This window comes from Watersipora subatra, chromosome 1 (assembly GCF_963576615.1).
Source record: "Watersipora subatra chromosome 1, tzWatSuba1.1, whole genome shotgun sequence".
In the NCBI taxonomy this organism is placed as follows: Eukaryota; Metazoa; Bryozoa; class Gymnolaemata; order Cheilostomatida; family Watersiporidae; genus Watersipora; species Watersipora subatra.
In genome coordinates this window covers 42,497,137-42,524,000 of record NC_088708.1, presented here as the reverse complement: position 1 = coordinate 42,524,000, position 26,864 = coordinate 42,497,137, and the positions used below count along the sequence as shown (strand labels likewise).

General features: G+C 36.3%; 1 protein-coding gene across 2 annotated transcripts; it reads right to left on the bottom strand.

Moving 5' to 3' along the window:
• Nucleotides 1-467: 467 nt before the first annotated feature.
• On the bottom strand, nucleotides 468-25,462 carry LOC137401238 (ATP-dependent RNA helicase SUPV3L1, mitochondrial-like). 2 transcript variants are annotated; one of them, XM_068087654.1, is made up of 15 exons: nucleotides 25,246-25,462; nucleotides 21,748-21,912; nucleotides 17,285-17,448; nucleotides 14,951-15,105; nucleotides 12,793-12,929; nucleotides 12,427-12,564; nucleotides 12,070-12,169; nucleotides 10,058-10,230; nucleotides 8,959-9,094; nucleotides 8,713-8,813; nucleotides 5,930-6,036; nucleotides 5,557-5,723; nucleotides 4,673-4,898; nucleotides 3,321-3,437; nucleotides 468-670 (listed from the first exon to the last, which is right to left on the bottom strand). In XM_068087654.1, exons 1-15 carry the CDS (start codon nucleotides 25,448-25,450, stop codon nucleotides 593-595), a joined length of 2,169 nt encoding a protein of 722 aa, XP_067943755.1. In that variant the 5' UTR covers nucleotides 25,451-25,462; the 3' UTR covers nucleotides 468-592. The 2 variants fall into 2 exon arrangements, with proteins under 2 accessions (XP_067943755.1, XP_067943763.1); XM_068087662.1 differs by lacking the exons at nucleotides 21,748-21,912; nucleotides 25,246-25,462 and having other exon boundaries at nucleotides 17,338-17,437.
• Between the last annotated feature and the right edge of the window lie 1,402 nt (nucleotides 25,463-26,864).

Sequence of the window (26,864 nt, the reverse complement as noted above, 5' to 3'; positions counted from 1 at the left end):
AAAGTTGAAGATGTTCATATTTAAATGAAAAAAATCATTCTAGAAGTTAATTTCTTTCCATAATATATATAATCATACATAGTTATTTTTGGACAGAGTTTATACCGTGATCATGCAGAGCAATTTCAAATTATGATTCAGATGCATCAGAGTTGTCTGTCCTTCACCATACTGAAATGTGTTGTACTTTCTCTGTTAAATACGCTTATACACATCAAAGTATTGATTATATATACAGAGAGAAAATTACACTTGTTTACGGCCAAAATTTTTTATCAACCACTACTTTTTTTAAAATTTGAGGGTTTGCTCAAAATTTGTATCAGACATTTTGTAAGCATTTTTGAGACTATGATAAGCACCTACTCAGTAAGAAGTGTTTGCAAACAGTTCAGGTAACCTGTGCATATGCAACCCATACCAAGAAGAGTGAAACAAGTAAGGGTGTTGTGATGACAACTTTGCACTGACATGAACTTTCAAGTATGTATTAATACAAATACCATTTGCAATTATTTACACAATTGATGTAACTGAATAAAATAAGAAAAATACTTTAAAATAAATTGAGCAGCTATTTAGGAAGAAGCAATCAGAGCTCGCTGTCTCCTCTTCTCATCTTCAGATTCATTAGGAGTCGCTTTATCTGGCCATCATTTTTAGCCATTTTCTAAAATCACACCAAAGCTGGAAAGTTTCACTATTGGAAGGCATAAGGTCCTTTTTCTTTGTAGTCCTAGCTCAACGCTATGCATATGAAAGACACAGGCTGTCATTAATTATCAGGACAAAAAATTATAGACTTCAGAAGGCTAAAGAGAAGCAGAAAATGATGGGAATTGAGGATTTAAGACTACACAATTGAGACAATAAAAAAGAGCAGAGTGAATTGGACCTGGTAGAGTTGAAAGCAGCAGTTTGCTAAACTGCAGAATGGAATGAAACCAAGAAACAGAAAAGCCAGTTTTGACCAAAAAGCAACCGATGGTGACAACTATGAAATGATTGGCTTGTACAACAACTCTTGCATCAGAATCTGTAACTATCAATACAATAAAAGCTCCTACAATGTCGATAATTCATTCTGAGAAGGTTTAAAGGTTGACTTGCAACAAAATTCACATTACAGTTATTTGATATGAAAAGATTCACCATGTCTTACTCTGTTGTGTTGTAGGTGCAAAATATGTGGCAAGGTGATTACAAGCTCTTAAAAGCTCAAAAACGAACAGAAAATCGCAGCCACACGAGACCGCCGTAGTTTGGATTATCTTTCTAAAACGGCTCAAATGTGATGTAGTTGTGAGAGATGGTTTCTGTTTACACTTTCTTGCAACCTTATTTGTCGAAATATTTTCACAAATATACTTCACGCATTCAATAAAACTATGTCTATTGTTCTTACGCCTCTGTTTCATCGTCATTGTAATGCTGTCACTTTTAGCACTGATATCTTATAACTTACCGTAAAAAATCATTAAACTTTTTAACCTTAGCTCGAAGGAGTACATATCATTGTCTGATAATCATGACGAGCCTGTTGGTCACTTGTGATAATCAAAAAGTGCTGCAGAAATTATTTGCCAAGTATTGGGTCACGTGATCAAATTACGACTTGATGATTGAGTAATGCCAAAACAAAACTGTGAAGTAGCGAGCATATATATTTGATACGGGGTCTTCGGTAAAGCCCGAAGTGTTTGTCATAAACTAGTACTACGATAAGTTTTATATTGAGCTTTGTATTGTCCTTTCAATTCACGTGAGAACATACGTGACAAGACGGTAACCAAATTTCGTGGCTACGTCATCGAAATAAAGATATTCCAATTTATGGCCGCTTTTCGTTTTTGAGCTTTTAAGAGCTTGTAATCCCATTTCCATATACTTGGCACTTACAACACAACAGAGTAAAACATGGTGAATCTTTTGATACCAAATAACTGTAATGTGAATTTTGTTGCAAGTCAACCTTTAAGGATTTTATGTTATACGAACAGTAAAATACATGTAAACTGCCTAATCCGTTTTAAGATTGTCACAAATTCACACCTTTGGCCCTTCAAATAGGAAAATAAACTAAACTTGACTGTTTAATTTAATGACTGTACATTAACTTTGATATTATTGGTTTCAATAGTTTGTATCGACAAGTTTTCTCTTTTTTATTATCACTTTCACTTGGTTTAGGGTATGCACTCCGCTCAACTTTTGTGTTAAGTTGAGGGGAGTGCATACCTTCAACGTCAAGTTAAATCGATTTTTTCACCTTTTTCTATACCGCACCGTCTATGCCGTGAATAAAAAAATAAAAATTGTGCATATGTCTAAAATAAAGTAAAATATACACAGGTATTTATTATAGTAAGAGCAGTGTCTGTCTGTCCGTCTTTCTATCCACAGCCAGGGTTAGAGGATAGGATAAAAGATTGCTTTCAACGAGACTCCAACTCGTGACATTCAGCTTGGTAGACCAACACTCTAACATTTGCACCTATTGACTGCCTTTAGGTATTTCTGAATAATTGTGCAACTACTTGTTCTGTTGTTGCTTTATCGGTACATCTGACGATCTCTCATGGCACGCTAGACTATCAGGGTACTTGTATACGGTTTATAATAGAGATAATGTACTTCAGATGTCTTTTTCCTCTCCCAATGCGGCAAGAGAGAAAACGATATTTTAAAGGCTAAATATGGGAGTTGAGTTATTCAAATAGAATTTGCACCAACTTGATGCTTTATGTTATATGGAATTTGTTACATAATATAAGGAAAAAACTTTATATACATTTTTTTACATTATGTGGAATTTATGCTATTGAATTATGAATTGACGCTATAGCGACGTCTACTGTAATGCACTTTGGACGAGTTTGTTGCACATAACTCGCCGGTCGAGTAGCTTGATTAAAGTATCCCTAACCATATGGTTGATGAAAACATGAACCCTAATGCAGCGGATGGTTACTAAAGATCAGATTGGTCAACAGCTGTAGTCAAATGATCCACGAATCAAAACGTTGATAAAGTTATCAATTTATTTTGTTTCCTTCAAACCACAGTTAGGCGATTGTTTGTAAAAGCGCGTACTGATCGCATTGTTGATTTGGCAGAGAGAATAATTTGAGGACAGAAGCCTTTCCTTAATAGCAACAGTAGTTCGTTGGACAGGCACTCAAAACCACTAGCTATACAGATAAGATAAGGCAATCTTTCTCAGTGACCATAATTAAAATCATGACATGCTTGGTAACTGACGGATCCTCTGATAAACCTGATGTAAAACCCTGTATACGGCATCGCAGAGGCTGTTTTACCTTTGTCTGTGGACCTGTGCCAGTAGAAAGACTGGTGATTTCTGTGACACCACTAAGTATTTGCTCATCAAGGATAGTTTGCAGCTCCCTTACTAGCTCTCTGTCAGGGAATTGATCCTACAATATGGGAGAAAGTTATACCAGCCTTGATGCGGCGATTTTCGCTTCAAATCAAAGTGAGTTTAGTGTAACATTCGCTGAAGCCAAAAAAGCACGTATGACATCTTCGTATAACATTGTGCAAACTCAAGCACTGAATACGATACAATTACTATGTACGTTTACAGTATAACCACTACTACAAATGTTTCAAATACCGAACTGCAATTGGAAGAAAAATGTTCCAAAAAGAGAATTGCTGTATTCTAGAGGATTAGGGCGACTAGTGTAATATGCTACTGGAAACTAAATTTAGGATACTAGTTCAGAATTATATTTGTTCAAATAGTTTAATGAGTTAAAAATATTGCATATTTTTAGTTGGTGTAATGTTAAAAAATCTTCTGTTAAACAAACATAATATGGATGAATTACAAGGTTTGCTCGCTTTACGAAGCCTCAAAATGTTACAATGCCAATTAGCAACGATCACAAAAGGCAACACACAATTTACAGACCAAATAAAATTCATACACAAAATGAAGCTGAGCTAAAGAAAATTGAATAAAATGCTTTGCTGAAAACCATTGTGCATATTCTACGCCAATTTATGACAGTTTCATTGAATGGTTCAAAATTTTCATTAATTTTAAAACAATTCTGTTAAAATAATGCCTACCAAACTTCATTCAGTAGCATAACTGCGAAAGCAAAAGTCATTAAACAAAAATATTGCAGATTTTACCTGCTTTATTGAAGTCATCCCACCTTTAATACAAATCTTAGTAAAGGAAAGACAATTACTAATTTATATTTGGAAATAAAATATATAGTACACGCACACGTTTGAATGAGTGTAAACATAAAAACGGAAGCAAAATGAAGTGTCACATACAGTAGCATTATTAGCATATGAAGTTAGAATTCAAATATTACAAGTTCTTGCAAGTTTATTCTTGTCTAAATGAAAGTAATTATACTACTGTGTTCTTATTACTAGCATTTAGTTAAATACAACTAAACAATAAATCTAATGAGCTTCATTAAAACCTTTTCACCCAACATTATGAATAAGTCTGATGGATTCTAAATAGCTTACAAATGACTAATATCTAAACCAAAAAAAGAAATGAAAGACCACCTAATTGGCATATTTTGTTAAAAGAGTAGCAATTTTTGATGCAAGAAAAATTTAGTGGAAAGTTTGCAAATGCCTTTATAAATCAGTACATTTATCAACTAAATCGATATACCTCAAAGCGATAGGAAAGCCAATTGTACAGGTCAAGGGTGTCATGTACAGCCTCGAGATGCGTAAGATCATTGACAGAAACCGGCTTGTTCAGGGGCCACTCAATCTGCTCTTTTAGCCACTGTATGGTTAGGGCTTGACCAGTAGAGAAACGCCGCACAAATTTGAGCAAGGTGGTGGTTACAAATGCAGACTGCAGAGGAATGGGAGCGCAGCAGAAAATGTATCTGTAAAGAAAAGCATAAAAATAAACTTACACTATTGAAGTGATGCAAATGAAAATAATATCAATATAAAGCTAAGGCATAAAGCTTCAATTTGATGTAATGTTTGTCTTTGTAGACCCAGTCTAGAGATATACTAGTTTGAATGAGACCCTTGATTGGAACGCTCAGATTCAAGCGAATGTATGATTATAACATCTATAGTTGTACTTCAGCAAGGATACCAACAAAATAGAGACGCGTAATGCTGCAACTTGAATACAACAGCCGACATCAATAACTAAAGAGCCAGGCAGCCGCCCAACTAGTGACGTCATTGTAGCATGTAGTTTTGTTTCTGAGCAATTTATACGCGATCAAGTTTTGTCGACATTAATCTAAAAACATTCTGGCGGCCAAATCACCTCAAACATCAAAAATGATCGCAAATGATAAAAAATGCCGAGACTTTCTGATAAAATCTACAAAAATGTTGTGTAAGTTCATCTGTAACAGCGTTTCAGCCAACAAAGAAAATACCCGCAGCTCGACAGATGTGCCTGAAAAATGTTTGGATAATGAAAAATATTGCTACTTTAGGTTTTCATGCTCTAAAAGCATTTCCAAATGACAGAATGGCCTGAAGAACTACAAGTATAAATTCAAAGTTGGTATAGCCCACCTTGACCTCAGAGGAATAGGTACGTGCTCAATCACTTCCGCAATCTTCTTAAACTGATCCATTTGACACAGAAAATATTTTTCATTGTCTATGGTCATTACGGTAGTGAATATGTCTATGAGATCAGAAAGGGTTGCATTAGGAAGGTAGTAGCCAAACAACTCAACCTGCAGAAAAAACTTCCAGCTAAAATATATCAAACCTTCACTCAAGACAAGGTTATAATCTTATCTATGGTCAAATCCATGTGTGAATTTCTCTACCCTTTTGATTACACTCGGCTCCATCTATAACAAGTATTACCTGATCCTTCACTATCACAAAACATATAGTGAACGTATGTGAAAAGAGATGTGTTGAAGATGAGACATACCTGATCAGCGGTTGGGTGTATGCCAGCCTGTTCTATTGGTGCTAATGGCTGCTGAAGAAGCTCATGCAACATTTCCAAATCTTCAGCATTAAATGTTGTAACATAACCTAACGATGGTCCATGAATATAAGCCATTATGAATGTCAACAAGCATTGTGATGACCAACCTTATTGGTACATATGTACAAACAAATACTGTAGTGAGAAAAACTGTTAAGTATCGTTGATCTGTATTACACATCCACACATGCGCGCACACACACACACATATGCGAACACACACGCGCACGCGAACACACACACGCGAAGTCGCGAACACACACGCGCGCGCACGCACACGCGTTCATGCACACACATATGCAAACAACTACACGCACAAACACACACGGCATGCACACTCACATACACACAAATTCCCACACACACGCACGCACACACACGCCTTCAGTGATTGAGAACGGTCTAGCCAACGACTGTCATAGCAACGAATAACTACCTAAAGGGTCATAAATAATGACAAATCTTAGGTGGGAGCTCGACTGGCGCTACAAACCTGATGTCTAACTGAAAATTGGGAGATTGACGAAAAAAATACTTGAGTATTATGATACCTATTTCTGAAAAAATGGGTGCATCTTCATATTCTCATGGTCTGTTAGACAATGAAAGACACAGCTAAAATGGGTGCATCTTCATATTCTCATGGTCCGTTAGACAATGAAAGACACAGCTAAAATGGGTGCATCTTCATATTCTCATGGTCTGTTAGACAATGAAAGACACAGCTAAAGTGGGTGCATCTTCATATTCTCATGGTCCGTTAGACAATGAAAGACACAGCTAAAATGGGTGCATCTTCATATTCTCATGGTCTGTTAGACAATGAAAGACACAGCTAAAATGGGTGCATCTTCATATTCTCATGGTCTGTTAGACAATGAAAGACACAGCTAAAGTGGGTGCATCTTCATATTCTCATGGTCTGTTAGACAATGAAAGACACAGCTAAAGTGGGTGCATCTTCATATTCTCATGGTCTGTTAGACAATGAAAGACACAGCTAAAGTGGGTGCATTTTCATATTCTCATGGTCTGTTAGACAATGAAAGACACAGCTAAAAGTGGGTGCATCTTCATATTCTCATGGTCTGTTAGACAATGAAAGACACAGCTAAAAGTGGGTGCATCTTCATATTCTCATGGTCTGTTAGACAATGAAAGACACAGCTAAAGTGGGTGCATCTTCATATTCTCATGGTCTGTTAGACAATGAAAGACACAGCTAAAATGGGTGCATCTTCATATTCTCATGGTCTGTTAGACAATGAAAGACACAGCTAAAGTGGGTGCATCTTCATATTCTCATGGTCTGTTAGACAATGAAAGACACAGCTAAAATGGGTGCATCTTCATATTCTCATGGTCTGTTAGACAATGAAAGACACAGCTAAAAGTGGGTGCATCTTCATATTCTCATGGTCTGTTAGACAATGAAAGACACAGCTAAAGTGGGTGCCTCTTCATATTCTCATGGTCTGTTAGACAATGAAAGACACAGCTAAAATGGGTGCATCTTCATATTCTCATGGTCTGTTAGACAATGAAAGACACAGCTAAAGTGGGTGCATCTTCATATTCTCATGGTCTGTTAGACAATGAAAGACACAGCTAAAGTGGGTGCATCTTCATATTCTCATGGTCTGCTAGACAATGAAAGACACAGCTAAAGTGGGTGCATCTTCATATTCTCATGGTCTGTTAGACAATGAAAGACACAGCTAAAGTGGGTGCATCTTCATATTCTCATGGTCTGTTAGACAATGAAAGACACAGCTAAAGTGGGTGCATCTTCATATTCTCATGGTCTGTTAGACAATGAAAGACACAGCTAAAGTGGGTGCATCTTCATATTCTCATGGTCTGCTAGACAATGAAAGACACAGCTAAAGTGGGTGCATCTTCATATTCTCATGGTCTGTTAGACAATGAAAGACACAGCTAAAATGGGTGCCTCTTCATATTCTCATGGTCTGTTAGACAATGAAAGACACAGCTAAAATGGGTGCATCTTCATATTCTCATGGTCTGTTAGACAATGAAAGACACAGCTAAAGTGGGTGCATCTTCATATTCTCATGGTCTGTTAGACAATGAAAGACACAGCTAAAGTGGGTGCATCTTCATATTCTCATGGTCTGCTAGACAATGAAAGACACAGCTAAAGTGGGTGCATCTTCATATTCTCATGGTCTGTTAGACAATGAAAGACACAGCTAAAGTGGGTGCATCTTCATATTCTCATGGTCTGTTAGACAATGAAAGACACAGCTAAAGTGGGTGCATCTTCATATTCTCATGGTCTGTTAGACAATGAAAGACACAGCTAAAATGGGTGCATCTTCATATTCTCATGGTCTGCTAGACAATGAAAGACACAGCTAAAGTGGGTGCATCTTCATATTCTCATGGTCTGCTAGACAATGAAAGACACAGCTAAAGTGGGTGCCTCTTCATATTCTCATGGTCTGTTAGACAATGAAAGACACAGCTAAAATCAATTAAGATCAACTTCAAAAGTTGAACTTACTAAAGTTCATCTTTTGTTGAACTTCAATTCCTTTTAGCTGTGTCTTTCACATCCTTACAGGTCAAGGATGAATTCTACGAATAGGCAAAGAAGATTTGTGATTAGCGTGGAACTTAATAAATTATAATACAGATGAACCAAACAAAATAATATTTCCGCAACTCTTGCCAAACTGTGAACTAACAGAGAAACATACCTTTATCCTTGTGGGTAGTGCCATATCGACCGCATCGGCCTGCGATCTGCAGAGCCTGCGATGGAGGTATTACTATAGACCTTTTAGTCCCGTTCTCCTCACTAACAAACACATATGTTTAGTTGTAGTAAAGTACCACTATATTTTATTATGTGTTTCTACACCATAAATTACTAATCACATATTCAAGGATTCCAAATGTCAAGTTGCAATTTAGAGACTATCCATGGCTGTGCAAAATCCTACCTTCTTTTGGTGAGAGTGTAGAAGACAACTCTTCTAATGTTTAAATTGAGGCCCATTCCAATAGCATCTGTGGCTACTAGAATCTTGCATGGGTCAGTCGGGTCATTGAACTTGGCAGCTTGTGCCATTTTTGTGCCTAAAGAACGAAAAGGTTAAAACAAGAACTGTCATAGATTCCTCAAAGATCAAAAAGATGAAATGCATTTTACCACGTGCTATAAACTTGACAGCTACTTGTAAAAACTACAGCAAACATTACATACATTTTTACAGCAGCTGATGATACCTAAGGCATTGGCGCGTTGAGGGAGTTGGTAGCCAATTCCATAGATGCATTCTCAGCAAATTTAGGTGGCAGTTGAGTAAAGACATTAATATAATTATCACGGGAGATTAACAATTACTAACTACAGAATCATGAATTTTTTTCTCTTTTATTTAATCAAAAGAAAAGTAGCAAACACCTCATTGTGCAGCCAACCTCTCATAATACACTCACTCTACTGGCTAACCTCTCATAATACACTCACTCTACTGGCCAACCTCTCATAATACACTCACTCTACTGGCCAACCTCTCATAATACACTCACTCTACTGGCCAACCTCTCATAATACACTCACTCTACTGGCCAACCTCTCATAATACACTCACTCTACTGGCCAACCTCTCATAATACACTCACTCTACTGGCCAACCTCTCATAATACACTCACTCTATTGGCCAACCTCTCATAATACACTCACTCTACTGGCCAACCTCTCATAATACACTCACTCTACTGGCCAACCTCTCATAATACACTCATTCTACTGGCCAACCTCTCATAATACACTCACTCTACTGTTGCATCATGCGTGTGTCATGAAAAGCTGTTTCTCAGTAGCTAAGAAACCCAAACTTGATGAATTTTTACTCTTTCATTTAATTACGTTAGGAAAATGCCAAGAAATCTTTGTATCACAAAGTGGTATTTTATTACAACTTTTTATGTGCACGCGACAAATTCCCGAAACCAAAATAATAGAAATCGTTTGGTTTGTATGTTCACTGAAAGGGTCATGTTTTCCGAATTTAAAGAAATAGCAACAAGGTTACCTGGAGGCAGACTGCCATATATGACAGCGCACTGTTTGCCAAGCTTTTCCAACTCTCGGCAGACATGATAAATATGAGATTTACTAAAGCAGACGATGCAATCACCTTCCTGGACAGAAGCCATGTCACCGACAGCCTGGTTCATGTATTCAATAGGAGTGAGTCGTTTGTACCTATCAGATACAAAATACTGACAGCAATCTATGAGTTCTTCTAAATATTTGCACATGAATCATGAAAACCCAGATAGGGATTGCTTTTATTGGTTATAAAAAGGTTTCCTACACATGTCAAGCAGGTTTAAATCTTTGAATATAGATGAGGTCTTTGAATATAGATGAGTTCTTTGAATATAGGTGAGGTCTTTGAATATAGGTGAAGTCTTTGAATATAGATGAGGTCTTTGAATATAGATGAGTTCTTTGAATATAAGTGAGGTCTTTGAATATAGGTGAGGTCTTTGAATATAGGTGAGGTCTTTGAATATAAGTGAGGTCTTTGAATATAGATGAGTTCTTTGAATATAAGTGAGGTCTTTGAATATAGGTGAGGTCTTTGAATATAGGTGAAGTCTTTGAATATAGGTGAGGTCTTTGAATATAGATGAGGTCTTTGAATATAGATGAGTTCTTTGAATATAAGTAAGGTCTTTGAATATAGATGAGGCCTTTGAATATAGGTGAGGTCTTTGAATATAAGTGAGGTCTTTGAATATAGGTGAAGTCTTTGAATATAGGTGAGGTCTTTGAATATAGGTGAGGTCTTTGAATATAAGTGAGGTCTTTGAATATAGGTGAGGTCTTTGAATATAAGTGAAGTCTTTGAATATAGGTGAAGTCTTTGAATATAGATGAGGTCTTTGAATATAGATGAGTTCTTGGAATATGAGTGAGGTCTTTGAATATAGATGAGGCGTTTGAATACAGGTGAGGTCTTTGAATATAGGTGAGGTATTTGAATATAAGCAAGGCCTTTGAATTTAGATGAGGTCTTTGAATATAGATGAGTTCTTTGAATATAAGTGAGGTCTTTGAATATAGATGAGGCCTTTGAATATAGGTGAGGTCTTTGAATATAAGTGAGGTCTTTGAATATAGGTGAAGTCTTTGAATATAGGTGAGGTCTTTGAATATAGGTGAGGTCTTTGAATATAAGTGAGGTCTTTGAATATAGGTGAGGTCTTTGAATATAAGTGAGGTCTTTGAATATAGGTGAAGTCTTTGAATATAGATGAGGTCTTTGAATATAGATGAGTTCTTGGAATATGAGTGAGGTCTTTGAATATAGATGAGGCGTTTGAATACATGTGAGGTCTTTGAATATAGGTGAGGTATTTGAATATAAGCAAGGCCTTTGAATTTAGATGAGGTCTTTGAATATAGATGAGTTCTTTGAATATAAGTGAGGTCTTTGAATATAGATGAGGCCTTTGAATATAGGTGAGGTCTTTGAATATAAGTGAGGTCTTTGAATATAGGTGAAGTCTTTGAATATAGATGAGGTCTTTGAATATAGATGAGGTCTTTGAACATAGGTGAGGTCTTTGAATATAGATGAGGCGTTTGAATACAGGTGAGGTCTTTGAATATAGGTGAGGTATTTGAATATAAGCAAGGCCTTTGAATATAGATGAGGTCTTTGAATATAGGTGAGGTCTTTGAATATAGATGAGGTCTTTGAATATAGATGAAGTCTTTGAATATAGATGAGTTCTTTGAATATAAGTGAGGTCGTTGAATATAGGTGAAGTCTTTGAATATAGGTGAGGTCTTTGAATATAGATGAGGTCTTTGAACATAGGTGAGGTCTTTGAATATAGATGAGGTATGAAGCACTGTGCAAAATGGGCACTGTCATTATAAGTGTACTATTGGACAACCATTTGTTTGAGCAACCCTAGCAAACATACAATTGATGTTCACGAAGTAAGTGTGTGGAAAGTAAATATGTAAGAAGTACATAAAGCGTAAGGACTTAAGACATGCGTAGAGAGTAAGTAGAGAAAATCTAACCTTCGTATCTCTACGGTATCACCAGTATCGAGAGCCAAGTTTTGTATTAAATCTATAGCTGTTTCCTCACCGCAGAGATGTACCTCATCTGCATTCACACCTGGAACAGGCAACCTATAAACTTTAGTCTAACAGGAGCAAATTATTCTGCAGTATTGTAAAAAAGGTGACAATCGTGAGAGATCCATATGTCTAATGAGCCAATTTACTCAAATAACTGACAAAAATCAGCTGATTGTTTAAGTTATGTTTGTACTGTAATGTAGGGCTAAAAACTCTCATGCACTGTCTGAACAGTTCAGAGTTTTACAGTAAGCCTCACCATTCCTTAAAACTCTTCAGATAGCCTCAACATACCGAGGAATGCTCGTAGCCACGCCCAGCCTCTTTGTGTGTCTCTCAACATCTGTATTTCATCAATAATTGCTACCTCGATGTCTCTCTCAATGTCGGTCATTTCAACAGTACAAGCCACGTGCGCTGCTTCCTTCTTACCTGCCGCAAAAACACTTTCATATGATGCATTTGTTTCACCACAATCACGTGATAGTGGAGTGAACACAAACCACGCACCATGTTAAGGCTGCTTCAGAGCGCGTCATGCACAGCTACATTTTTATACAATGGCCAATTTAGAGCAAACTGTGTATGACTGGATGCCTCGGTGCATATAGTTTTGCAAATGATAGTGAGCAGTGTAATTATATATAAACTAATCCTCACCATCAGGATCAGCAAACTTTCTCTCCTCTCCTGTCACGAGATCACAATCGATATCAGCAGCATTAGATTTATTGAATATTTCCACAGCTAACATTTTCAGAGGTCCACAATATATGGCTGACCTAGATTCCAGATAGCTGCAAAGATTAGAGCAATTGAGAATGCTAGTCATTAAGCATTACTAAGTCATTACTAAGCATTACATTACAATCATTACCAAGCAGGGCGAATCTGAACAAGACACTGATAATCATTATTATAGGGCCGAACTAAAAACCTCATGTAATTTGAAATCGTATTCCTTTGAAATTTGAAGGCTATGGTGCAGGTAAGAATGAGGCTTTTATTGCATTTCTTCAAAAACGTATCTAATTGCTATAACCATAGACTGAACTTGATAATGTTGATAACGAATGATCTGTAGGATGCTAGTAAAAAACAAGCAATTTGATCTATATGAGCGCACAACTTCCACACAACTCCTTTCACGGGTGCCTCAGCAACTCTTGCAATGTCTTTCACACACGCAGGCACACGTGCACACACACACACGCGCACATGTCCACGCGTGTGCCCATTCCCACGCGCATGCACACACACCATACACACGCGTGCACATACACACCATGCGCACGCACACACACCATGCGCACGCACGCACACACACACCATGCGCATGCACACACACACGCATGCACACACCATGCGCACGCACGCAAACACACCATGCATGCACACACACTATGCATGCACGCGCATACACACACACACACCATGCATGCACACACACACCATGCATGCACGTGCACACACACACACCATACGCGCACATACACACCATGCACACACACACCATGCACACACACGCACACACACCATGCACACACACACCATGCGCACACACACCAAGCATGCGCACGCGCGCACACACCATGCATGCATGCACACACACACCATGCATGCACGCACGTGCACGCACACACACCATGCATGCACGCGCACACACACCATGCATACATGCACGCACACACACTATATGCATGTATGTGTGTGTGTTACCAACATACACATACATGCATATGACATGATCACTTGAGTTGACAACGAAAAGGGAAATGCAACACAATAATCGGTGTCTACACACCGATGTCTACGCACAAGTATCACTTGCGTAGAAAAGAAACTGACACATCTGTGACTGATTACAAGAGTTAACAACAAATATAAACTTGATTCCAGTTTATTTCTTTCTTGGGTAAGCTGATTTCCTATGAGATTCGCTATCGAATGATAGCAGCATTGGTTCACACAACTGTTCATATATAGACAAAATATAGTCTATATATATACAATATATAGACAATAGTATTCTCACTTGTAACAGATGTGTGAATGTCACTCATGTAAATTGTAACTGTTTCTGAAACCTTTTGCATAACCCTTTAAGTAATTAAATCTAGTGAAATCAAAATCTTTTCTTTAGTTAGATTAATTTCACATAACATTCCATGAATCCAAACTCATTTTGTACATACATGTAGCTGATCTTTTTTAATATGCAGCCCTCTCTTGAAAAATGGAAAATCAGCAAGAACATCACAGTCTTAACATGACTAAAAACCAATTCTAATTGGTCAATCTATCTATCGATGCAATTTGTTGTTTAGCACCTTTGGTTTGCGCAGATGTCTATGGTGAGCTTTGGCTTCACATTTTGTAGGTCTATCGCCAGCGCTTATGAAAATGTGACAAAGTTAGCTGTATATAATTTAACATGCGGATGTAATGTAAAATATAAAAATATAAAAAGGTTAGACACTACCTGACATTACAGGCAGATGTGAGCTCATAGACAACACATGAGACACCGGATCACATCTGATGCAGTTGACTGTAAGAGGCAAAAGGTAAACATGAGACGAGATGCACATGCACCTGACATGAGATACACATACACCGGACATGAGATACACGTGCACCCGACATGAGCTACACGTGCACCCGACATGAGATACACATGCACCTGACATGAGATACACATGCACCTGACATGAGATACACATGCACCTGACATGAGATACATATGCACCTGACATGAGATACACATGCACCTGGTTAATGTGAGACATGAAAAAAAATTAGAAGACTGTATGCTCACCGCTGAAAGGCATGGTAAGTTTTTCCGCTGTTGGTAGGTCCAGCATGTATGATAATTTTACGTTGCTTGGCCCGTGCAAGGGGAAACCAGTTGGCTGGATATGTCAGATCAGATACATAACGTAGATCATCAACGCATTCCAGATGCGGGTACATCTGTGAAAACAGTACCACCTTCTTCAGAGCACATAATAAGGCTGATACTATCACAATGCAACCCTTTAGAATAGATTAATAGTTCTAATCACATGTAGAGAGCAGCAAGACAGCGGTGAAAAGTGGTTCACATACATTTGTTACAATTTTTTGCACATCCATGGCTACCATCGCAGTTCATTAACTTCTAGTTTCCAGTTTTTTTTATTTAAATAACTTTGGAAAAGTATGAAGTGCATTAAAAAAATGCTATATTTGTATAAAATGTCAATAATTTCCCTTGATTGGTGATAGATAGCGAAACTGTCATGTTAAACAAACACCCTGATGAATGAGCAACACAAAAGACCTGAATGCAATAGATGAATACCACTTGTAGCTAGTACTAAATTCATTATTTATATTATGCTATTTTACTGATGAAAACTTGTTCTTTCATAAATATTTGAACTTGTTTAATGCCACTGACTCATAATAACCTATTTACACAGCAACGCAAAACTGTGTTTAATATTATTACTAAATCATTGCTTGTCAATAAGAAATCTAGACTGAACTCTTCATTGATTACATATACTCGTATAGTCAAACCTTGATTTATGATCACCTCTGCACATAAATTTGTTGCCATAAAATTTATACAAATATTTGTCATGACATGAAAGATTTCTTACAGAAGTCTTAGTTTTGAAAATAAATGTAATAGAAGCTAGAGGTTGAAGACAAATTATAAAATAATAAATAATATATACCATGAATGAAGTAAATTTAATTTAAAACTATATATAATGCAAGTTAAAGTAAGTTACGCCGCGCATCACTATCACTAGGCTTACACATCGCTGAACCTACATTTTCATTCACAATTCTTTTAAGATCGGGCAGCAATAAAAACCTTTTTTACTTATTTTTTAATTTTATTAATTTAGTCTGCATATACCATATGGCTTCATATTTAGTTTAGTCTGCATATACCATCTGGCTTCATATTTAGTTTAGTCTGTATATACCGTCTGGCTCCATATTTAGTTTTTTACATACTTTCATATCACTCACTTTTTTAATACTATAGGTCATCATTGGAAGCATTTATCATTGTTTTTTATCTTTAAAATAAATTAAACAAAATACAATATATTCTTATAAGAATATTTGTTGTTCCAACATATGACAGCTTCAACACATGAAGCAAATATCAAAATAAATTAACATCGACTATAAATTGCAATGGCATTCTTAATTAAAGGTTGACTTGCAACGAAATTCACATTACAGTTATTTGATATCAAAAGATTCACAATGTCTTACTCTGTTGTTTTGTAGGTACAAAATATGTGGGAATGTGATTACAAGCTCTTAAAAGCTCAAAAAACCAACAGTTAATCGCAGCCACACGAGACCGCCGTAGTTTGGATCTTCTTTCCAAAACGGCTCAAATGTGACGTAATTGTGAAAAATGGTTTCTGTTTAGACTTTCATGCAACCTTATTCGTCGAAATATTTTCACAAATATACTTCACGCATTCAATAAAACCATGTCTATTGTTCTTACGCGTCTATTGTATCGTCATTGTAATGCTGTCACTTTTAGCAGTGATATCCTATAACTTACCGTGAAAATTCATTTAATTTTTTAACCTTACCCCGAAGGAGTACATATCATTGTCTGATAATCATGACGGGCCTGTTGGTCACCTGCGATAATCAAGAAGTGCTGCAAAGATTATTTGTGAAGTATTGGGTCACATGATCAGATTACGACTTGACGATTAGATAATGCCGAAACAAAACTGTAAAATAGCGAGCATCTATATTTGATACGGGGTCTTCGGTAAAACCCGAAGTGTTTGTCACAAACTAGTGCTACGATAAGTTTATATTGAGCTTTTTATTGGCCTTTCAATTTATGTGAGAGCATCACGTGACAAGACAATAACCAAACTATCATGGCTACGTCAGAGAAGTAAACGGATTCCAATCTATGGTGGCTTTTCGTTTTTGAGTTTCTAAGAGCTTGTAATCACATTTCCACATATTTGGCACCTACAACACAACAGAGTAAGACATGGTGAATCTTTTGATACCCAATAACTGTAATGTGAATTTTGTTGCAAGTCAACCTTTAAGCCTAACTTATCACAAAAAATAGACAAGGAAAGCTTATAAGAAATTATCTTACCATTTTAGCATGCTGCAAGAAAAAGGGAAACAAATCGACAGCAGTTCCCTGACCTTGAATAATGTCACTCAGCATAATGTGGAGTTCGGCAGGAAGTGGGTCAACTTGAACACAATACTTTCTGAAGTCTGAGAAGACATTCTGAAAGATGGTATGTTCCAAACCTAGAGTAGAAATAATATTGAAATAAAGTGGAATGGGTTAAAAGAGCTCGGCTGATTGATGATAAGATAAACACTATAAATGATGACAGATGAGGTTCGAAAAGCTTGTTGAAATAAATTGTGCCTCTTTCAAGAGCCTTGCATCAAAGAGACAATGGCAATGAGAGATGTAAATGAAAATGGTATGAGTAATACAGTACCCAATATCGGGTACAGTCAAACCTCTACATACAAATTCAATTCTCTTCATATGTTAAAACTGTCATAATTATGTTAGATGAGCTACTCCTGCAAGAATACTACACACTGACTGTAACTGACCCATTACTAAACCTAAGCTTTGCCTAGCTTTGATCACTCTTCATTCTGTAAACACTAGTGTTTCTTATTGCCTACGACTGAGCTAAAATCTTCCAGCGAACAACTATAATAAAACCGTCTGTAAAGCTTAAAAATGTACGAATTTATATTAAAATTAATTATTTTTGAAAATCTTTTTATGGGATAACAGATAAAGTATATTTTATATAACACAACCATCAGGACTGCTTCCAGTTAATCAATAAATTATGCTCCTACAACCAACTCTAAAATAAAATTATTTTTTGAATAATTGTATTGTTTCTTTTTAGTGAGAAAGACCTTGTCTTCAACCGATATACTAACAGTCTCAATGGTGGCCATTTTTAACACAAAACATGAATCTTCCAAGGAGAATCTACAACAAACTGAAAAGTAGAGTCTTTGTGTTCATTTGAGACATTTAAAATGATAATAACAGTAAAACTCACAGCCTGTTCACCATACGGCTTTTTAAGAAATTCAAGTAGTCGTTCAAGAATAGGACAAGTATCATCAATATTTGATATTATCAAAACACATGAATTGTTACTTCTTTAATTTCACACAATAGTAGGAGAGAAACAGACAGCTCTGTATTTCACACAATAGTAGGAGAGAAACAGACAGCTCTGTATTTCACACAATAGTAGGAGAGAAACGGACAGCTCTGTATTTCACACAATAGTAGGAGAGAAACAGACAGCTCTGTATTTCACACAATAGTAGGAGAGAAACAGACAGCTCTGTATTTCACACAATAGTAGGAGAGAAACAGACAGCTCTGTATTTCACACAATAGTAGGAGAGAAACGGACAGCTCTGTATTTCACACAATAGTAGGAGAGAAACAGACAGCTCTGTATTTCACACAATAGTAGGAGAGAAACGGACAGCTCTGTATTTCACACAATAGTAGGAGAGAAACAGACAGCTCTGTATTTCACACAATAGTAGGAGAGAAACGGACAGCTCTGTATTTCACACAATAGTAGGAGAGAAACAGACAGCTCTGTATTTCACACAATAGTAGGAGAGAAACAGACAGCTCTGTATTTCACACAATAGTAGGAAACAGACAGCTCTGTATTTCACACAATAGTAGGAGAGAAACGGACAGCTCTGTATTTCACACAATAGTAGGAGAGAAACAGACAGCTCTGTATTTCACACAATAGTAGGAGAGAAACGGACAGCTCTGTATTTCACACAACAGTAGGAGAGAAACAGACAGCTCTGTATTTCACACAATAGTAGGAGAGAAACAGACAGCTCTGTATTTCACACTCATAACCTTTCTGAATGCTTTGCTGAAATCAAATTCCTAAAACTCATTCAAACTAAATGTTCAAAAAACGGAGCTTCTGTTCACTCTTGGACGTGATGAGCCAGTCGTTTAATTCAAGATAAACGTGAACAAAGTTTTAGCAGATTTTATCAGAATGTATCGGTATTTGTCCATCATTTGCGATTGTTTTTGATGTTTGAGGTGATCTGACTGTCAGGATGTTTCAAGATCAAAATTGACAGAACTTGATTGCAGTTGAAACAGTCAGACCAAGCGAAAGTGCGATTATAACATCTATAGTTGCTAAGAGAATAGCTGATATCAACAATAGCAACTAGTGATGTCATTTAACGTGCGTGTTTTTCTTCTGAGCATTTTAACCGTGTCTAAGTTTTGTCAATTTTAAGCTTGTAACATCCTGGCCATCAGATCACCTCAAACATTACAAACAAATGCAAGTGATAAAAAAGTACCCATACTTTCTGATAAAATCTATTAAAATTTTGTGAAAGTTCATCTTGAAGGCCCTGAACTTAAGTACTAGTACTAGTACTAGTACTAGTACTAGTACTAGTACACTTAAGTACCAGTGAACTTCAAACCTCACACTGCTAAAACATGTATAAACATCCTTATGATCTCAAAAGAATAGTTGCAAATGAGTAATAAATAGATGGAGGTACTTTCATGCTATTAAGGAATGTACATAGTTTCAATGAACATGTCATCATTATATTATGTTACAAATTTAGTCTAAATACTCAACTAAAATTAGACCATCAAAGTTTGTCCCATGTCTTTAAAAACTAAAAGTGGCAGGCAGTTATGAGGCAGTATTATGAAAGTAGATGCAGTCAAACCTCAAGCTATGACCACCTCGACCAACAAATCTTTTGACTGATGGTGTGAAAATTGAACAAATAGTCATAATAAAAATTAAATTCAATAAATAAATTACATCGTATGTGAAAATTGTCGACATACGACGTAATTTCCATCAGAGAATGTTCAAAGAATTTAAAACATTGTAGTTTATTAAATCAGAACAGTATGTATGCGATTCTACTTCATGTTGCTTGGTTCTACCAAGGTCAAATACTACTAAACGGTGCTAAGCAGTGCCTCGTACCTGCCTTTTCAGTTTCGAAATCATGGATCATGGACGACTAGTGCGAGTGGTGCGAGTCGTAGTAGTTGAGACTAGTGTGAGTGGTGCGAGTTGTAGTAGTTGAGACTAGTGTGAGTGGTGCGAGTGGTAGTAGTTGAGACTAGTGCGAGTGGTGCGAGTGGTGCGAGTCGTAGTAGTTGAGACTAGTGCGAGTGGTGCGAGTCGTAGTAGTTGAGACTAGTGTGAGTGGTGCGAGTTGTAGTAGTTGTGATAAAAGGAAGAAACTGATGCCGTCATTAGACTTAATTGAAGAAAAATCACGAGCAAACATTTTCAGATACATTATTTATAAAGTCTATAAAGCTGCAGCGGGGGAGGAAGTGAAAGTCACGCTAGTAAATGATAATAAGCTAGAGTAGAGTCAGGCGGATGGAACAATTGAAATAATTGTAGAAAGTAGAGCGAGGCGGATGGTATCAAATAAAGTATCAAATATAAAACAAAAATAAGCTATATTAATGTAGAGTTCATGTAGAGTTCGTGTGGAGTTCATGTAGAGTTCATGTAGCTCAAGTAGAGTTCATGTGGAGTTCAAGTAGAGTTCATGTAGAGTTCATGTAGTTCAAGTAGAGTTCATGTGGAGTTCAAGTAGAGTTCATGTAGAGTTCATGTAGATCAAGTAGAGTTCATGTGGAGTTCAAGTAGAGTCCATGTAGAGTTCATGTAGTTCAAGTAGAGTTCATGTGGAGTTCAAATAGAGTTCATGTGGAGTTCAAGTAGAGTTCATGTAGTTCAAGTAGAGTTCATGTGGAGTTCAAGTAGAGTTCATGTAGAGTTCATGTAGATCAAGTAGAGTTCCTGTGGAGTTCAAATAAAGTTCATGTAGAGTTCATGTAGTTCAAGTAGAGTTCCTGTGGAGTTCAAGTAGAGTTCATGTAGAGTTCATGTAGTTCAAGTAGAGTTCATGTGGAGTTCAAGTAGAGTCCATGTAGAGTTCATGTAGTTCAAGTAGGGTTCATGTGGAGTTCAAGTAGAGTTCATGTAGAGTTCATGTAGAGTTCATGTTACGTAAGTTAAGTATCCCCATGATACTACTGCCACCAATGCACTGACTGTCTCCTTCATCGCCAAGCTGCGCATCTGCTTAATCTTTTTTAATGTAAACACATCACAATCAGAATCGCTTTATATTGATTATGTATTCATTTATTCAATTTCTTACATTTAAATTAGTTTTTCATTTTAGATTTTTACATCATTTTATATAAGGTATTTGTTTTAATTTTGAATGAAGAAGTTATTGTAAAGTTTAAAAAATGTTTATACGCTGTAGAATGAATGAAATAAAATACAATGTACTCTAATAAGAATATTTGCTCCAACTACTGACATTTTGATATACAAACCAAACATTCGGACAAATTAATTTTATAAGTTGGTCAAGATTTGGCCGTATAATGATGAATGGATGTAAGGCTCATGATACCCTCATCGCTGGATAAATATTCTGTAAAGCTAGAGAATGAACCATCGCAGCCTGATGATGACACTAATAAAGGGCTACCTTGTTGCAGAGCCAATGAAATTACAGCTGGTCGCCGGAAGAAGTCATTCAGGGTATTGATAATATCTGTGGAGCTGAGTGGTCCAGCAAAATCCAAACCGACTTGTTCATCTGCTGTACTCTGTTTCTGAGAGGGTAGTGTGGAAGGCTTGATAACGCTTGACACTACATATAGTACAAACCTACATAAGTAACTGCTAGAGTTAAACAATGTACATAAGATTGACAGCACTCCTAGTGTATATATCGTAAGACATTTAACTGTGACGCAATTCTACTGTAACTGGGTACAGGACGTCTGCATGGCTCAACCTAGTTTTGTATAGCTTCTTTGTTGTCTCACAGGCTATATCTCAATAATTCTCAAGTAAGACCAGGCATTACTTGAGAATTATTGTTATTACGCATAATATGAATGTTTTATAGGATACACATGTATTCACAGATAAGTCTTCGTTGCTTACCTCTATAATCAACTCTATAATCACTCACAACAAACATTGAAAATAACCTAGTTGACAAAGAGCTTAAATTAGAGAAATAAGAGATTGTCAAGATTGGGTGTATCAAAGAGTAAAAACTCAAACAAATCTTTAGACAAACATAGATAGGCCTCTTGCCCGCGCTCAGGTGTTATAAACAAGCCTTTGTTCCTACAATTATAATCCCCCTCTTCTCATGTACTATTCTGACTCACAAGCGCTGCAAAGCACTCAAGGTTACACTCCCATCAGTTGTAATACATATAACATCTGGTTCCCTTGAGTTGTAATACATATAACATCTGGTTCCCATGAGTTGTAATACATATAACATCTGGTTCCCATGAGTTGTATTACATATAACATCTGGTTCTCTTGAGTTGTAATACATACAACATCTGGTTCCCATGAGTTGTATTACATATCACAACTGGTGTGTAACCGAATACAGAAGACACTCCTATAACGTAAATTCCAGATAACATAAGGAATTCATGTAAAGTTTTTACTTGATACTACGTAAAAAATTTCATATAATATAGTGTCAGGTTGGGCAGGTTCTCAAATTCGATTGGAATGGTAACATATCTCACCAAACTTGTGAGAAAAAAACGAACACATAGTGTTATATCTATCAATGTACAACTTCCAAGGCATTCTGGTTCATTGCGGTAAATCGTCAAATGTGTCGATAAAACAGAGAACAAGTAGCTGCGCAATTGTTCATGAGTACTTAAAGGCGATCAATCGGTGCAGGTGTTACAGCCATCAGTCTACTAATCTGAATGTCATGAGTTAGAGTATCGTCGATAGTTATCTTTTATCTTAACCTTGACCCCTGAATACAGACAGACGACGAACTGGTAGACACCACCCTTTTTGTAGTAGAAATATATTTTTGCTTTGATTTATTGTAGACGTATAAAAGATTTGTTATAGTTTTACTTTGCAGAATAGATGTTGCTGTCTAGAAAAAATAAACAAATCGTTGTCAATGGACATCGATCGGTTTGATAAACTATGGATGTGCGCATCCCATCAACTTGTTATAAAGTTCCTGCAATCATTGTCACATATAGAACCAGTGAAATTGATCAACAAAAGGAGAACAGTTGTCAATACAAACCAATAATACTGCAGTTACGGTACAGCCCGCAAATTAAAAAGATAAGTCTAGTTTTTCCTGTTTGTATGTCTAAAGGGGTGAGTTTGGAAAGATCTTGGAATGGATTATGCAATTTACATGTACATGTATTTTACTGTTCGTACAATGTAAAATCCTTATTACGTAAATGTTCTTGGAACGGATTATTTACCTTGTTGGAGCTCTACTGTAATATTATAAATGGAAACAAAAATACCTGTCATTAATATTAACACACCCTCCAGGTAGTAAGAATTACTAAACAGAGAGGAAAACAATAGCATAATGAAGTGTGTCTCTCACTCTACCTACGACAGTCTTTCTAACCTTGACCGCTGGAGGCAATAGCCATTTTCTTGTACACTTGACTTATAGATTGGCATTATTATTTTAACTACCACCATTTTAAGAATAAATATTAGCAATGATCTGTCAGGTTGATTTTAAGTGAGTTGAAGCAGTACTTTAACATGCTGATAGTGATCTGATGATCATGCTGATCTGAACACTATTACTGAATGTGCACAGCTTTACGGTCATAATTCTAGCAACATTCTATTTTCTATGAACACATGTGAGGACCAGCTACTTTCCTTATAAAATGCACCCTCGGGATACGATTACCCTAATATACGATTTTTTCACCTTACGAAGTGGAACATGATGATTTTTTCACCTCACCATACGAATCTCTTTTCACCATACAAATCCAACAAAGTTTTTGCCAGAGTTCAAATTTGGCAGTCGGTGCGCTTAGTACGTAAAATAACAAAGACACCGCATGACTGTTCGCCGATAATATTTTCACAATGCCTGAAAGAGACATGATGATCGATTTCTCTCAATTCAGCAATTCTCGTGTGTAAAACAATAATGTTTTCCCTTTAAAACCGGTAGCAAAATTGGAATTGCAATCCTTTTAAATAAGGATTCAGGGGTCAGACAACTCTTAACCTGCTAAAAAACTCCACTTCATTACGAAAACAGCATCGCCCGGGCTTTCTTGCCAAATTAGGTTTAAAAAGGGATTGGTTAAAATTATATTAAAACAAAGACAGAACCTGACAAGTAACAAGATTTTAGTGATAAAAAGCCGAAATTCATTAAATTAGTTAAAAACACATACTAAAACTTAGCTTCAAGTGTGTGTCTAGTAAGCTGAACTTATATAAAGTGAATTCAAAGTTTATGTTATATGTCTGTTTTGAAGGTAAGAACTCTCTCATTACACAGCACATTGCAACGTTATATTTTAATGCAGATCCTTAACCAATAAATACACTAAATACAATAAAGTTACTGTAGGTAACTATAGTTACTAAAGTTAACATACTATTTTGTTACTAATTTTTAACATGTACAGCACAAAATTTTGACGATTTTTACCACAGGATGTTAGCATTATATAATTACTATGGGTTTCTATACCCCTAGATACGAATTTTTCACCATACGATGCCTACCCCGGAACGGATCAAAATCCTATCCTGAGGGTGCACTATACATCTTATAACTTTAATAACTTCAGAAATTACTGTTAGTCTAGATACAACTGGAATTGTAAAATCGTATGTTGCTAAAAATTACATGTAGAATATTAAGGCAATCATAAGCAGAAGTTGACTGTATCCTATACCACAGCATCACATTGCATGCCTGCAAAATAGACATGAGCTTTCCAAAATAACAGAAAAACACCATCAACTCTTTAAAAAAAAGAAAGCACCCATAATGAAACTTTCAAATGAACAATTAAGGTTTCACGAGTGAACCTTGACTTAAAAACTATAGATATTTTGTCAAACTATCGCGCCTGAGGCTAAATTCTAGAGTTAAAACTATACACCAACATTACATATTCCTCCTACTTACATTTCGATGCGGTCACCTTGCTGCTTCTACCCTTTTTCCCTTTCATGGAACTTCTAGAAGACATTTGCTTGCATGGACAATGACGAAGACTACGTTGGGCTGAAACTGGTGGATCTGCCAGTGCAAAAATTGCAAAGGAAGAGATTTGTCTGCAGGGCATCTTCTCGAGAGCGTAACGCCGCATCATAACACTTGCGCCAAGCATTTGGGCATTCAGTGCTTACTTATTTCTTCCAGTAAGATTACTCGACTGAAAATATGCTTGAAGAGATCAATCTGCAAAATATAGCACTAAGTCAGCGACTCCAGTATCGCTCACATGACCAGAGGCCTTTTACATTGCCCGCAGAGCAACTAGAGCTTTGCAATACTAAGAGATGGCTTTGAAAATAACAGAGAATATTAGGAAACACCATCGGACCCGCATAGCTACAACACTTATAGTGAAACTAAAGCGGATTATCACATAAACCGGCACTGTAGCCCATCATTGTTGGTAGAAACCACCAGGCATTATAATACAAGACAAATATATTTCTTTCCATTTGTGTATCATGACTGATAATATGAAATGGACCTATAATTTGGTGCCAAAGCTATGCTTTGTACTACAGCTTGTACAGCTATTTTGAATTCATGAGAATACTTCTGCCATCAAACTACTAAACCAGCTATTAAACTTGCAATATTTCAGCGGCACACAATGCCGAAAACAACAGGTTTGGTATATATATATTAAATATCTAAAATCCATATGTATTTTAGATATTTAATATTTATTTATATTTTATTTTTATTCATTTTATTTTTTTTATTTATTTATATTTAATTTATATATTGAATATCTAAAATACATATGTATTTTAGATATTCAATATATATATATTTATGTATATACAAAACCTGTAGTTTTTGACAACAGTATATATTTAGATATATATACTGTTGCTGAAAACTACAGGTTTTGTATATATATACAAAACCTGTAGTTACACGCATAGGTACACTGCAGATATATATATATATATATGGCTATATATACAGCTAATGACTGGCTATATATATATAGCCAGTCATTAGTCAACAACTACATAGGTAAGTTATACCCTGTCGAGGAACAGAGCCATAATTGACTACAGAATGGTCAATAAGTGTCGGCTACAATATATACATATATATAAAGCTGTTAAGCCCCTACGGTAGTCTTAAACCAAATCTATCACAAACCTATATTAATAAATCATTTTGTGCGCACGTATTTCCATCTGTTAGTCTTAGTAAAGCTGTGCGTTTCGACATTTTGTGCCCAATTCAATCCAAAATTCCCACGCATATTCCCCACCTGCTTCATGAAAACCAGCCTCTTAAACACCCACCTGCGGGCATTCTGATTAAAAATAAAAGAAATCGCATACATCTCCGGGCTTGCCGCTAGCGATCATTATAGAACAAAGTTTTCTACAAAAACTCAAGTGAGACTTCATAAAGTGAATTTAAATATTGAGTTGAACAATTAAAAAGCATAGAGACCCACTAAAACCTCAATAAACCTACAAAGGTTTGAACACTAGATATTATCAGTGTAGAACTAAGTGCAACCACCTTCAGCCTTCCAGTTT